Source organism: Entelurus aequoreus, linkage group LG02, assembly GCF_033978785.1.
Source record: "Entelurus aequoreus isolate RoL-2023_Sb linkage group LG02, RoL_Eaeq_v1.1, whole genome shotgun sequence".
Classification (NCBI taxonomy): Eukaryota; Metazoa; Chordata; class Actinopteri; order Syngnathiformes; family Syngnathidae; genus Entelurus; species Entelurus aequoreus.
The window spans coordinates 59354010-59367741 of record NC_084732.1 but is presented as its reverse complement, the minus strand read 5'-3'; the positions used below and the strand labels follow the sequence as shown (position 1 = coordinate 59367741).

The 13732-nt window shown below is 39.0% G+C and overlaps 1 protein-coding gene across 1 annotated transcript in view; it reads left to right on the top strand.

Moving 5' to 3' along the window:
* dok4 (docking protein 4) overlaps window positions 1-10855 on the top strand; it is a 79934-nt gene extending 69079 nt beyond the window's left edge. The window contains exons 7-8 of the mRNA XM_062068458.1: window positions 2860-2977; window positions 10360-10855. Coding sequence (XP_061924442.1) covers window positions 2860-2977; window positions 10360-10502 — 261 coding nt within the window. The 3' untranslated portion in view covers window positions 10503-10855. The remainder of the gene's footprint in view (window positions 1-2859; window positions 2978-10359) is intronic.
* The last annotated feature ends 2877 nt before the right edge of the window (window positions 10856-13732 follow it).

Sequence of the window (13732 nt, the reverse complement as noted above, 5' to 3'; positions counted from 1 at the left end):
CAAACTTTGCTCTGCAAACCGAGCAAGTTATTCATGTCTTTGACGTGTTTAGTTTTCACTTGCTGTGTTTTTGCAGTAGCCAGAGCCATTTGTCTCTTCCTGTTGCTCGGCCGTCACCGGTCGCGCAGGCTGAAGGCTGGAATATACTCTCGCGTCACATAGCTTGTGTAAGCACACAGTCTTGCTTCTACCCGTGTGTCCTCTCCTGCAGACCCTGATGTGCACCCCCCAAAAATTTGAGCTTCACATCAGCGGCAACGCAGACTGCAGAGCTGTGATTGGTTGGCTTTTGCCGATGAGGGTGGTTAAGCACAAGAGAGCAGATGTTGTGCTTGAAATGCACAAATTAGTGAAGGGATAAAGAAGTTACTGGACATTTGCCTGCAAACTGATATTGTGTACTTAATATCTCAGTGCGTTTAAAAAGATAATTACTCTATGTAAAGGAGACTGATCTCCAATTTCGTCCCCGATTGAGACGTGGTTGAATTGTGGATGATTAATGAGCCTTTTGTTTGCTGTTGTGTATTGCTGCACCATGTTGGGGCAGCAACCACGAAAGGGACAAGCGGTAGATGGATAGACGGATGGATGTGTCAATGTCTGCCTGTACTTGTTTTGACTGATATACAGTCGTGGTCAAAAGTTTACATACACTTGTAAAGAACATAATTTCATGGCTGTCTTGAGTTTCCAATAATTTCTACAACTCTTATTTTTATGTGATAGAGTGATTGGAGCATATACTTGGTTGTCACAAAAAACATTCATGAAGTTTGGTTCTTTTATGAATTTATTATGGGTCTACTGAAAATGTGACCAAATCTGCTGGGTCAAAAGTATACATACAGCAATATTAATATTTGGTTACATGTCCCTTGGCAAGTTTCACTGCAATAAGGCGCTTTTAGTAGCCATCCACAAGCTTCTGGCAAGCTTCTGGTTGAATTTTTGACCACTCCTCTTGACAAAATTGGTGCAGTTCAGCTAAATTTGTTGGTTTTCTGACATGGACTTGTTTCTTCAGCATTGTCCACACGTTTAAATCGGGACTTTGGGAAGGCCATTCTAAAACCTTAATTATAGCCTGATTTAGCCATTTCTTTACCACTTTTGGCGTGTGTTTGGGGTCATTGTCCTGTTGGAACACCCAACTGTGCCCAAGACCTCCGGGCTGATGATTTTAGGTTGTCCTGAAGAATTTTCATTGTCCCATTTACTCTCTGTAAAGCACCAGTTCCATTGGCAGCAAAACAGGCCCAGAGCATAAAATTACCACCACCATGCTTGACGGTAGGTTTGGTGTTCCTGGGATTAGAGGCCTCACCTTTTCTCCTCCAAACATATTGCTGGGTATTGTGGCCAAACAGCTCAATTGTTGTTTCATCTGACATCACATGGACAAAGATAAGACCTTCTGGAGGAAAGGTTTTCAGGACAACCGAAAATCATCAGCCCGGAGGTTGGGTCCTGGGCGCAGTTGGGTGTTCCAACAGGACAATGACACCAAACACATGCCAAATGTGGTAAAGGAATGGCCAAATCAGGCTAGAATTAAGGTTTTAGAAAGGCCTTCCCAAAGTCCTGACTTAAACGTGCGGACAATGCTGAAGAAACAAATCCCATGTCAGAAAACCAACAAATTTAGCTGAACTGCACCAATTTTGTCGAGATGAGTGGTCAAAAATTCAACCAGAAGCTTGTGGATGGCTACCAAAAAACGCCTTATTGCAGTGAAACTTGCCAAGGGACATGTAACCAAATTTTAACATTGCTGTATGTGTATACTTTTTTATTTTGACACATATTATTTCTCATGCGCACACGTTTGTCTCCATCTTTTTTCTCTCACACACAACACTTCCTCATTCTCCGTCAACCATCTTTCAGGCACGATATGTTCACAAACATGGGAACTCTGAACATTAATAACACAAAATTTAACATCAGCAGGTCGTTAAAATAGTTTTTTAACAGTTTTCTTTTTTTTCAAATACATTGTTCTCTTTTCCTATGTCCCCAACGGCCAAAGAGCGTTGCAAATTTGCCCGTCCTCTGCTGCGACACGTTCACACACACGTGCACCTCCATTTTCACAAATGTCTTTTCCTCTGGTGTATAAGTAAAAATTCAATTAAAAGTAAACTGATGCGGAAGAGCTATAAATGAATCAAGACACCGTCAAAGGGGACTTAATCTATGTGACGCGAGAGTGTATTTCGGCTTTAACACGTGCATGTTTGTTTATGTCCATGATGTTGCGATTACAAATTTTTTTGGGATGTTTTGTGAAAGACCAGCATAAAACAGGACACACTTCTGAAGTGAAAATAAAATTATACATGAGTTTTACTTTACTACTTCACTTTTTTTTACTAATAAAAAAACTGAAAAGTTCAGCGTGGAAAAGTATTCACCCTTGAGTCAAACCTAATGTCTAATGTCTACGCTCTGCGAGGAGGTGGCGACTTGTCCAGGGTGTAAAACACCTTCCATCCAAGTGCAGCTGGGATAGGCTCCAGCCCCCAACTAACAATCCTCCCCACACCGCCCCTTGACCCCGAGAGGGAAACGCAGTAGAAAATGGATGAATGGATGGAAGAATGTCTCTACCAGCTTTGCAGATCTACACACTGAAATGTTTGCCCTTTTTTTTTTTTTTTTGCAAAATAGCTCAAACTCATCCATATTAGATTGTCTTTGTGAACTGATAAATAACACATAAAATATAATTATGTGTGTGGTCTTAACTTGACAGTGAACAAGTTAAGGGGTATGAATACTTTTTCAAGCCAGTGTATTTTCCTGAATATTTTTATATGGACTTTACTTGTTTTATTTTGTCTGTTTTATTTCTAGTTGATGTTTCGAGGTTCAGAATCAAACTCCTACCCGTCGACCCCAACTACCATACTGCCCAGATCGGCCTACTGGCACCATATCACTGGAACTCACGTTGACATGGACTCTGTAGGCGGTAGGCTCACACCATCCTTAATGGTTTTTTTCTTTACCACATCTCCTTTGCATGGCCACAGGCAGAAACATATACCATCTGCTTGGATTTGTTCACCCATCCTTTATTACCTGCACTAGCTATGCTTTAAGTAACATGTTAACATAGCTGGATGTCTATGGCGTTACATTTGTGTCTTAACGTTGAGGTTGCAAAGGCAGATTTTGAGGACCAAAAAAGTATGTTTTGCAAGCACATACATTATATTTTGAAAAAAAATGAAACTCAAGCGAACATTTTTATAATTTGAGTGAATATCATTGTATTTTGTGCACAATATAACAATAACAATTTGCTAATATCTATATTAACATCGCTCTCTAGCACCCCCGCTCTTCCGCTATCTCAACCTCACCCTTCTGCGCATTCAACTTTTTTTTCTACATTCACTCAGGTTTCTGCTGGGCGCTTTCGCAAGTTGAGACACACGTTATATTTGTGTCAAAGAGGCAACCAATTAGAGGACTGCACAAATATACGCTCTGATTGGCTGCATGGTCTCCATTGAGATTGCTCTGAAAAACTATTTTCAACATGGACTTAAAGGCCTACTGAAATTTTTTTATTATTAAAACGGGGATAGCAGATCCATTCTATGTGTCATACTTGATCATTTCGCGATATTGCCATATTTTTGCTGAAAGGATTTAGTAGAGAACAACGGCGATAAAGTTCGCAACTTTTGGTCGCTGATAAAAAAAAAGCCTTGCCCCTACCGGAAGTAGCGTGACGTCACAGGCTGGAGTGCTGCTCACATTTCCCTATTGTTTACACCAGCAGCGAGAGAGATTCGGACCGAGAAAGCGACGATTAGCCCATTAATTTGAGCGAGGATGAAAGATTTGTGGATGAGGAAAGTGAGAGTGAAGGACTATAGTGCAGTGCAGGACGTATCTTTTTTCGCTCTGACCGTAACTTAGGTACAAGAGTTCATTGGATTCCACACTTTCTCCTTTTTCTATTGTGGATCACGGATTTGTATTTTAAACCACCTCGGATACTATATCCTCTTGAAAATGAGAGTCGAGAACGCGAAATGGACATTCACAGTGACTTTTAGCTCCACGACAATACATCGGCGAAACACTTTAGCTACGGAGCTAACGTGATAGCATCGGGCTCAAATGCAGACATAAACAGACAAAATAAACCCCTGACTGGAAAAATAGACAAAAAATCAACAATACTATTAAACCCTGGACATGTAAATACACGGTTAATGCTTTCCAGCTTGGCGAAGATTAACAATGCTGTTGCTAACGACGCCATTGAAGCTAACTTAGCAACCGGACCTCACAGAGCTATGATAAAAACATTAGCGCTCCACCTACGCCAGCCAGCCCTCATCTGCTCATCAACACCCATGCTCACCTGCGTTCCAGCGATCGACGGAAGGACGAAGGACTTCACCCGATCATCCGTGCGGTCGGCGGCTAGCGTCGGCTAGCGTCGGCTAGCGCGTCTGCTATCCAAATCAAAGTCCTCCTGGTTGTGTTGCTACAGCCAGTCGCTAATACACCGATCCCACCTACAACTTTCTTCTTTGCAGTCTTCATTGTTCATTAAACAAATTGCAAAAGATTCACCAACACAGATGTCCAGAATACTGGGGAATTTTGAAATGAAAGCTTTTTTGTATTGGATTCAAAGGTGTACCAATACTTCCGTTTAACTAGTGACGTCACTCGCATACGTCATCATACAAAGACGTTTTCAATCGGAAGTTTAGCAGGAAATTTAAAATTGCACTTTATAAGTTAACCCGGCCGTATTGGCATGTGTTGCAATGTTAAGATTTCATCATTGATATATAAACTATCAGACTGCGTGGTCGGTAGTAGTGGGTTTAAGTAGGCCTTTAAAGTTGGTATTATTTTCAGATGACACGACTGTGTTTTGTTCACGAGAGAACACATAGAGGCTAAAACAAATAATAACAGAAAACTGAACAAATTATAAAGATGGTTTGAATCGCAGTAAAACTAAAATAATGCTATTCGGTAACAGTAGAAGGGAAAGTCAAACACAAATACAAATAGACGGAGTAGATATTAAAAGGTTAAAAGAAAACACATTTTTGGATGTAATAATTGATGATAAAATGAACTGGAAACTTCATGTAAAAATATACAACATAAAGTAGCAAGAAACACGTCAATAATGAATAAAGCAAAATATGTTCTGGACCAAAAATCTCTCCATAATCTCTACTGCTCGCTAGTGTTACCATATCTGAGTTATTGTGTAGAAATATTGGGAAACAACTACAAATGTGCGCTTCATTCACTAACTGTGTTACAAAAAAGATCAATTAGAATAATACATAATGTTGGATATAGAGAACATGCAAACCCTTTATTTATTGAATCAAATATATTGAAATTCAAAGACTCTGTGTATTTGCAAACAACTACTATTAACAAAGCAAACGATAACCTGCTACCCAAGAATGTACAACGATTTGTCTCAACAAAAGATTAGATTAAAATCTAATTTAAGACATTTGTGTGCAAGTACAACACTTGTTTACACCTTTAGTATATCCGTATGTGGAATTAAATTCTGGAATGGATTAAGCAAGGAAATCAAACAAAGCTCTAATATGATGATAAGATGACACCCAGCCCACTCAACGAGTAACACCAAATCCTGTATCATTACTTCTGAGGTGGTTGTAGTGGCGCTATGCTACGTGGACAGGAGGTAGCCAGTCGAAATAGCCACTACAAATATTACTAAACATAAACTAAGACATGACCCGGACAATGGGTCATGACAAAACACCTCCATTTTGATGTCATGTGACCTCATCACATTGTCCTTGTAGTCTTGTGTTACTTATTTCGGTGAAAGTTGTCTATCTTGTAGTACATTTCAGTCTTGTGCAGGTGTACAATCTTGTGCATGGTAGGGTAGAAGTTTGAATGAAGAGAGTGTTTGTGTGACAGGTGTTTTTGTACAGGTAATGAGTTAAAGGGGCCCTATTATGCAAAACCAATGTTTCTTACCTATTGGTACCTGCTGTTGTGTATTTACGATTTGAAATCAAACCGCGGAGGCATTGTGCAGATATTTATAAAACAATCTTGCCTTCCTTCATACTTCCTCTAAATAAGCCGTTTGGAATTGCTCCGTCCTGTGACGTTTTTCACACCGTTGACGTCAGCGGATTAGCCGTATATGGTAAAAATTTACCCAAAGTGCTTTCTACGAGTCTGCCATTGTAGTCCAACGTTGTCGTCAATAAGTTCCTTCTTTTTCACTATCCTCTTTTTGTGGGGCAGACTAGCTTGTACATGCGCATGCATCCTTCGCTGTTGCCATTTGTAATACAAATTAGTAGGGATGTCCGATAATGGCTTTTTGCCGATATCTGATATGCCGATATTGTCCAACTCTTTAATTACCGATACCGATATCAACCGATGTATACAGTCGTGGAATTAACACATTATTATGCCTAATTTGGACAACCAGGTATGGTGAAGATAAGGTACTTTTTAAAAAAATGAATCAAATAAAATAAGATAAATAAATTTAAAACATTTTCTTGAATAAAAAAGAAAGTAAAACAATATAAAAACAGTTACATAGAAACTAGTAATTAATGAAAATTTGTAAAATTAACTGTTAAAGGTTAGTATTATTAGTGGACCAGCAGCACGCACAATCATGTGTGCTTACGGACTGTATCCCTTGCAGACTGTATTGATATATATCGATATATAATGTAGGAACCAGAACATTAATAACAGAAAGAAACAACCCTTTTGTGTGAATGAGTGTAAATGGGGGAGGGAGGTTTTTTGGGTTGGTGCACTAATTGTAAGTGTATCTTGTGTTTTTTATGTGGATTTAATAAAAAAACAATTAAAAAAACGATACTGATAATAAAAAAACCGATACCGATAATTTCCGATATTACATTTTTACGCATTTATCGGCCGATAATATCGGCAGACCGATATTATCGGACATCTCTACAAATTAGCGTATAGTTGAAGATTTAACTATCAGTAGACTCGATATGGAAGCACTAAAAACTACAACATGGATGACGGGGAGAAGATGCTGTCGAAGTAGCACGTAAATTAGACCGCCTACATAGCGCCGCATCCTGACGACACAGTCAGAAAACACGTTGAAGATGGTCTGTAAAACATAATCTATTCAAAATGTTGACCAAATAACCAATATTACATGTAATGTAGAGCACAAGGAAGGTGTTTTAAAAGTAAAAAAATAATAATAATATGACCGCTGCTGGTAGTTTTTTCTATGTTTTTATTTAATAAGTTGTAGGTGTATTTATTTCAGTATAAAAGTGTAAAAAGTGTTTTGCTTGGGTCATGAAATGATGATACTGGTGTGCCAGGGCATACATACATTTTATATTCAACGCTTAAATCTCTGGAGTCTACATCAACTACGGATCTATTCCTCATTTCAAAATGTTTTAGTTTTTTTTATGTTGTTTTTTTTGTTTGTTTGTTTTCCGCCCTTTTTGTCAAACAAAACTATGTTTTTTATGGCAAACACACAAAATATGCAAAATCTTCCACCAAAAATATTTTTCAAAGTGGAATATTTGATGTGAAGTAATCGGAACCTTTGATAGGTCAATAATTCATAATAACATTGATTTTGATTCAATATTATGTTTTGAGCAATGACCGTTTGAAAAAAAAAAAAACAGCTTTGTTTTATTAGTCAACATTGCAACTTTTTCTAAATTACATTTCACCTTTAAGCTTTTTTATTTCACTTTTGTTATGTTTTTGTTTATTTTAATAGTATTTTTAGAATGTGCCGTGGGCCTTTAAAACATTAGCTGTGGGACACAAATGGTAAAAAAAAATTCTTTCTGATTTCAATGCGTTAAAAAGACACAAAAAGTGCGTTAACGCCAACACTGCTTGACAGTATAACAAAATAAGTCACACTTATATTCTGTAACATTCACAGTTTTGGAAAAAAAAGTGCAGAGGTAGAAATATTCAAAATAACCTCTTGTATATAATGTAAACATAAATAATGCCTCAAAACCAGTTAATTAAATTTAAACAAAAAACAGCAGACGAGCTCTCGCCCTGCACAGCTGTTTTGTGCTTTATAGTGTCGATATGGGCTTGTAGATCTTTGGCCCCTTTATTTGCCACAGATACATACGATCCTGCTTTGCACACAGTGCATTCTGCTTTCCATGTGTCACGGCCAGGACGAAAACACGAATACTTTTCCCGCAAATCATCCGTGAAGTTGCATTTACGTTTCGGCATTTCTTGTTCTCATGCCTCTCTCCACTCACTAGCTCTCTCGCTCTGTGTCTCTGCCCCTCCCTCACGAATGTTGCTACGTGCGCGCACCTTCAGTTTTTTTTTTTAACCCCTTCTTAACTTAACCCTGGACGTACATTGAAAATACACGTAACCCTAATTCAAAATGCCGGACATTTGAGGCATTTAAGAAACCCCGCCCGGACAGACCGGACACCCCCGCAAAAGAGGACATTTCCGGTTAAAAGAGGACGTATGGTCAGCCTACGTAAGCGTCTTAGCATATTAGTTTCACTATAAAAGTGGGTGACATTGTTATCACCAGGAAATATGAGGTCACCTACCTAGGTTCCATTCTAGAGGCTAACCTTTCCTGTGATAAAATGGCAACCAAGGTAATCAAAAAGGTTAACCAATGAACGAGATTTCTCCACAGAATCTCCTCTCTGGTCAACAAAAGCACCATGAGGATTCTGGCGGGAACTCTCGTTCAACCCTTTTTCTATTACGCATGCACTTCCTGGTACCCTAGCACCTCCAAAACCCTCAAATCTAAACTCCAAACATCCCAGAACAAGCTAGTCAAATTACTTCTAGACCTCCACCCCAGATCCCACCTCACTCCTACCCACTTCTCCAAAGTGGGCTGGCTCAGGGTGGCGGACAGAGTAAAACAACTTGCACTGAGCCTAGTCTATAAAATCCGCTACACCTCCCTGATACCGAAGTACATGTCAAACTACTTCCTTAACGTAAATGACCGCCATAACCACAACACCAGGGGGAGTTCCACTAACCACGTTAAACCCAGATTCCGAACTAACAAAGGTCTTAACTCATTCTCTTTCTATGCCGCAACAATGTGGAATGCGCTCCCAACAGGTATAAAAGAAAGGGCATCTCTATCCTCCTTCAAAACCGCAATAAAAGTTCACCTACAGGCAGCTACAACCCTAAACTAACACCCTCCCCGGATTGCTAATAATCAAATGTAAACAATCAAATACAGATACTTTTTCTTATGCCTTCTGATCTCTCTCTCTCTCTCTCTCTCTCTCTCTCTCTCTCTCTCTCTCTCTCTCTCTCTCTCTCTCTCTCTCTCTCTATTCTCTCTATGTCTACTACTTGCTGTCTATATCCTACCCCCCCCCCCCCGCCCCCCTGATTGTAAATAATGTAAATAATTCAAATGACTGTATTATGATGATAGTATATATCTGATAGTATATATCTGTATCATGAATCAATTTAAGTGGACCCCGACTTAAACAAGTTGAAAAACTTATTTGGGTGTTACCATATAGTGGTCAATTGTACGGAATATGTACTTCACTGTGCAACCTACTAATAAAAGACTCAATCAATCAATCAATCAAGCTAATGCTAACAACACTGGCTTGATTACATTAAGCTAGCACATACAAATATGCATGAAAACACTCTTACAGACATCACACATGGCACGGTTTAGTAAATATGAACAGTTTTAGTTTTATTGCAAAACTTACAAACGTTGCTTGGAGTGATGAATGAAGAATCTATACGAGTAAGAACGCTATGGACGACGAGAAGGCGGAATGGTACTTGTACTTCCAATTCAAAGCAGTAACCAGAAAGACATACTGATGGTGCCATGAAGATGGCGCCATAGCACAAACAATACCACAACTTTTTAGTGTCTTTGTGAAAACTTATTGCATTGTGCTCGTTAACAAAGAAAAATCCATGAATTAGCCACACCGTTTTATAAGCCAGAGGGTTCAAATCATACGAAAAAAGTCGCGGCTTAGAGTCTGGACTTTATGGTACTGTGACGTCCTCATTTATGTTTCTGCAGTTCAGTCTTCTCATCTTATATGCTCATTTTTGCTCACTTGATAAGTGCAATTAATCATCACTACTGAACTTGAAATAAATATGTGGTTTGTTTAAGAACAGCTCAAATCTTACCTGTCTTTCACTAAAAAGTGGTTCCAAAATTAATTATATCTAACTGCAAAAAATGAGGTATTGTGTTATGTGATATAATCATGTATGATAAAACAGGTGTTTGTTTTTTGCCCACAGGTAACGCCTCAGAAGAGCTGCTGCTGTCAGCTTGTCTTCCGACGGAACGCTACGCATCTCTGCCACTTGAAAATATGCATGCACAGTCCCAGCCACATATACGCGCACATTTTACGACACTTTGCACTTTCCCTGGACAGTAACACATTAGGATTCAAGAAGGTTGATAGTGAATTCTGCATTGAGAGACCAGACATACAGAAGAACATGTTTCTCTCTGACAAGACACACCGTGTAGTGAGGGTCAAGAATAAGACTACAATTTTAAGAAAGATGCCTAAAGTATTAATAATTAAATTAACCCTGTAAGCAGTGCTAATATTCATAAAATTTGAATAAATAGGAGTGTAAAGATATGGTGTATTTTACAATGCAGAACTTTAATTTTGGTACAAAAATGTACTGATTTCCCACATAGCACACATTAAGTGAGGAACAGGAAGTGTTTATGGCATCATACGGTCTCTGTAAAAAAATACAATATAGTCTTGCAGTGTTTCTCAAATAGTGGGTCGGGACTTGGGATGGAACGGTTTATGAAAAAACCCTAAGTGTTCAGTTCACCAGACTCGGCTTGGACCACATGTGTTGTTCGGGTCATATGCATGCGCAACGTGGGGAGAAGAAGAAGCAGAAAAGCTGTGGCAAAATATATATGGTAGACATAGCAAGGTGAGAATATAACATACAGATATAGAGGATGCACCTGTGGCCTAATCCAGGGTTTCCCCATTGTGTAAGTGATCTCTTTTTTACTTTTATTGCCAATCTTATGCTACCAACAGGCCCAATTGCAGCACACATTACCTCCTGAGGACACACGTCCATTTCCGTGCTTCACTCCCAGGCAGACAAACACTTCCTCATTCTTTGCCTATCCCCTTTCAGGCATGATATGTTCACAATCATTGGAACTCCTAACATCAGTAACACATGAACAAAAGCATTAACAACATCACGTCGTTAAAGTATAAATAGCTGTGACTATATGAATTAATAAATGAAAATATAGCCTATTTGTGCAGTATTGACTAGTGATGCACCGAAAATTCGGCCGCCTAAAAAATACTTTGATCACCGGATGTTGCGATGACGTAAGCAATACACACGGGATAGTCTGGAGCTGCATGTCTGCGATGTTGACGTAATTTACTATAGCCAAAATATACCTGTGGATAGTGATCAACAGAATGTGCAAATATTAAGAGGACATTGGTGGCTTTTAAGGAGCGAAAATGCAGTTGGACCAGCCAAGCAAGGGTGACTTTAGGCTCGCTGCAGCTATCGCTGTTTGTCGCAGGTATCGAGCAACGGAACTAAATAGTCTCCAAACATGAGTACAGTTTCCAAGAACATTTGTTGCTTGTCGTTTTTAAGAAAGAAAAACTCACTAATATAATTGGAGAAGTCTTTAAATGAAGTACATTTTACAATAAGCAGCAACATTAGAAAAATAAACCAAAACAATATAAGAAAAACATATTTTGATACTATTTAATTACACGGATTTGTATGTATAACTTTTTTTTAGCCTTTTAAAGAAAATATATGCATTATCGCATATCATGCAAATTATATGATGACGTGGCAGCACAGTCTGAGAGGGACAAGCAGTAGAAAATGGATGGATATGATGACGTCACATTGACCACATCCCTAGGAACACCCCCACCGCCGCAGGTATAATGCCAATCAGGGGGAAACTTTTTTTTCTTTCTTTCTTCTTTGTTGTCCTGTCCAGCTACTCAGGCAAATCATATTGTTGATGTAGATGCCCATACCTGTATTTGCTTTACAGATTTACTTTACAAAAGAGAAGTGTGGGATACTTCTCTTGTTGCCTAATTTCCAGCTTGGTCTTTATTGATCGCCATGACATAATCATAGAAATTATGTACTGCATTGTAATACGTGTAAGACACAAATAAAACTTAATTTAACACCCAATTTAGGCCAAAAACATGTAAAATACATGTTTACAAAAATTGTAAACACTGGGACGTATTTGTATATTTGAAGCACAATGTAGTGAGGGGTGACTACACCGAACCTAACTGAAAACCGTGACGACAAAACTGTAGAACGAGCCAAACCGTGGATTTTGTAAACCATTCTACCCCAGGGTGTCCCGAGGAGCATGCAAGATTTGTATTATTTGTGTCTACACTCCAAAGACATGCACCTGGGGATGGGTTGATCGACAACACTAAATTGGCCCTAGTGTGTGAATGTGAGTGTGAATGTTGTCTGTCTATCTGTGTTGGCCCTGTGATGAGGTGGCGACTTGCCCAGGGTGTACCCCGCTTACCGCCCGAATGCAGCTGAGATAGGCTTCAGCACCCCAAAAGGGACAAGCGGTAGAAATGGATGGTGTCTACACTTTAGTATTCATGTTAGAAGAATACACACGCCTGCAACTAGGTGGCAGCAGTGCTTAACCTAATCAACAATCTCCCTGTACCTACCCAGTAGAAGTAGTGTGTACACAATAATAGATATGCACAGAGCTAACAGAGACAAAGAGATGGAGACGTTTGTGACAAAAGGGAGTCTTAGTCAGTAGCATATCATGTTTAAAGAATGTAACTCACACAGTGTGTTGTAAAGATAAATAAATGTTATCAAGTTCTCAATAGTAGTTCAATTCACAACAAAACATATTTGAGAAACACTAGACTAGTGAGAGTCATGGCTAATGATACTGGCAAGGAGAAGTCAGAGCTTGATAAGCCTCCTATGTGGTACAGTGTCCCGTTCGGAAAAGCTTGTCCTTCCCAATGAAATTGGTAAACAAAGAGTGGAAAGGTAACAGCAGTGTGCCATCATTGTTCAATAGAGATTGAGAAGTCACAACAAACTAGAACTATCATTACTGGACTTAAACACAAATACAATCATTATTCACACTCTTTAAACTCTTACTGTTGTACTTGTCTGTATCATTTCACTTTGCTAAAAACAATTTTTTTTCAGATAGTTTAGCATATGTTTTGTCATGTCCTGTGTGACAAGTCTGACTTTGGTTTGGGTCTCCCTGTGTTTCCTCCTTTATTTCTTTCTTGAGATTTCCTGTGTTGGCATTTTAGGACACAAAGGAGGCTGCATCTTCACTTTCCCTTTATTAATAGCTGGCTTTGTTGAAAAAAAAATGCGTAGTTTGTGAACCTTTCACCGACATTGGTAAAAAAAAAAAAATCTGATTATGACTGTTTGTTGTATGCAATTAGCGCACTACTTTAGTTGTTGTGTTGACTGGTTGCCGGATTATTGTTTGCCCTTTGTGAGTTGTTGCATGTGTTTTTGCCAAAATGTTCCCTGGACTTTTTCTGCCTACCTAAATATTGCATTTAGGGGAGAATTGTCGCAGCAGCAC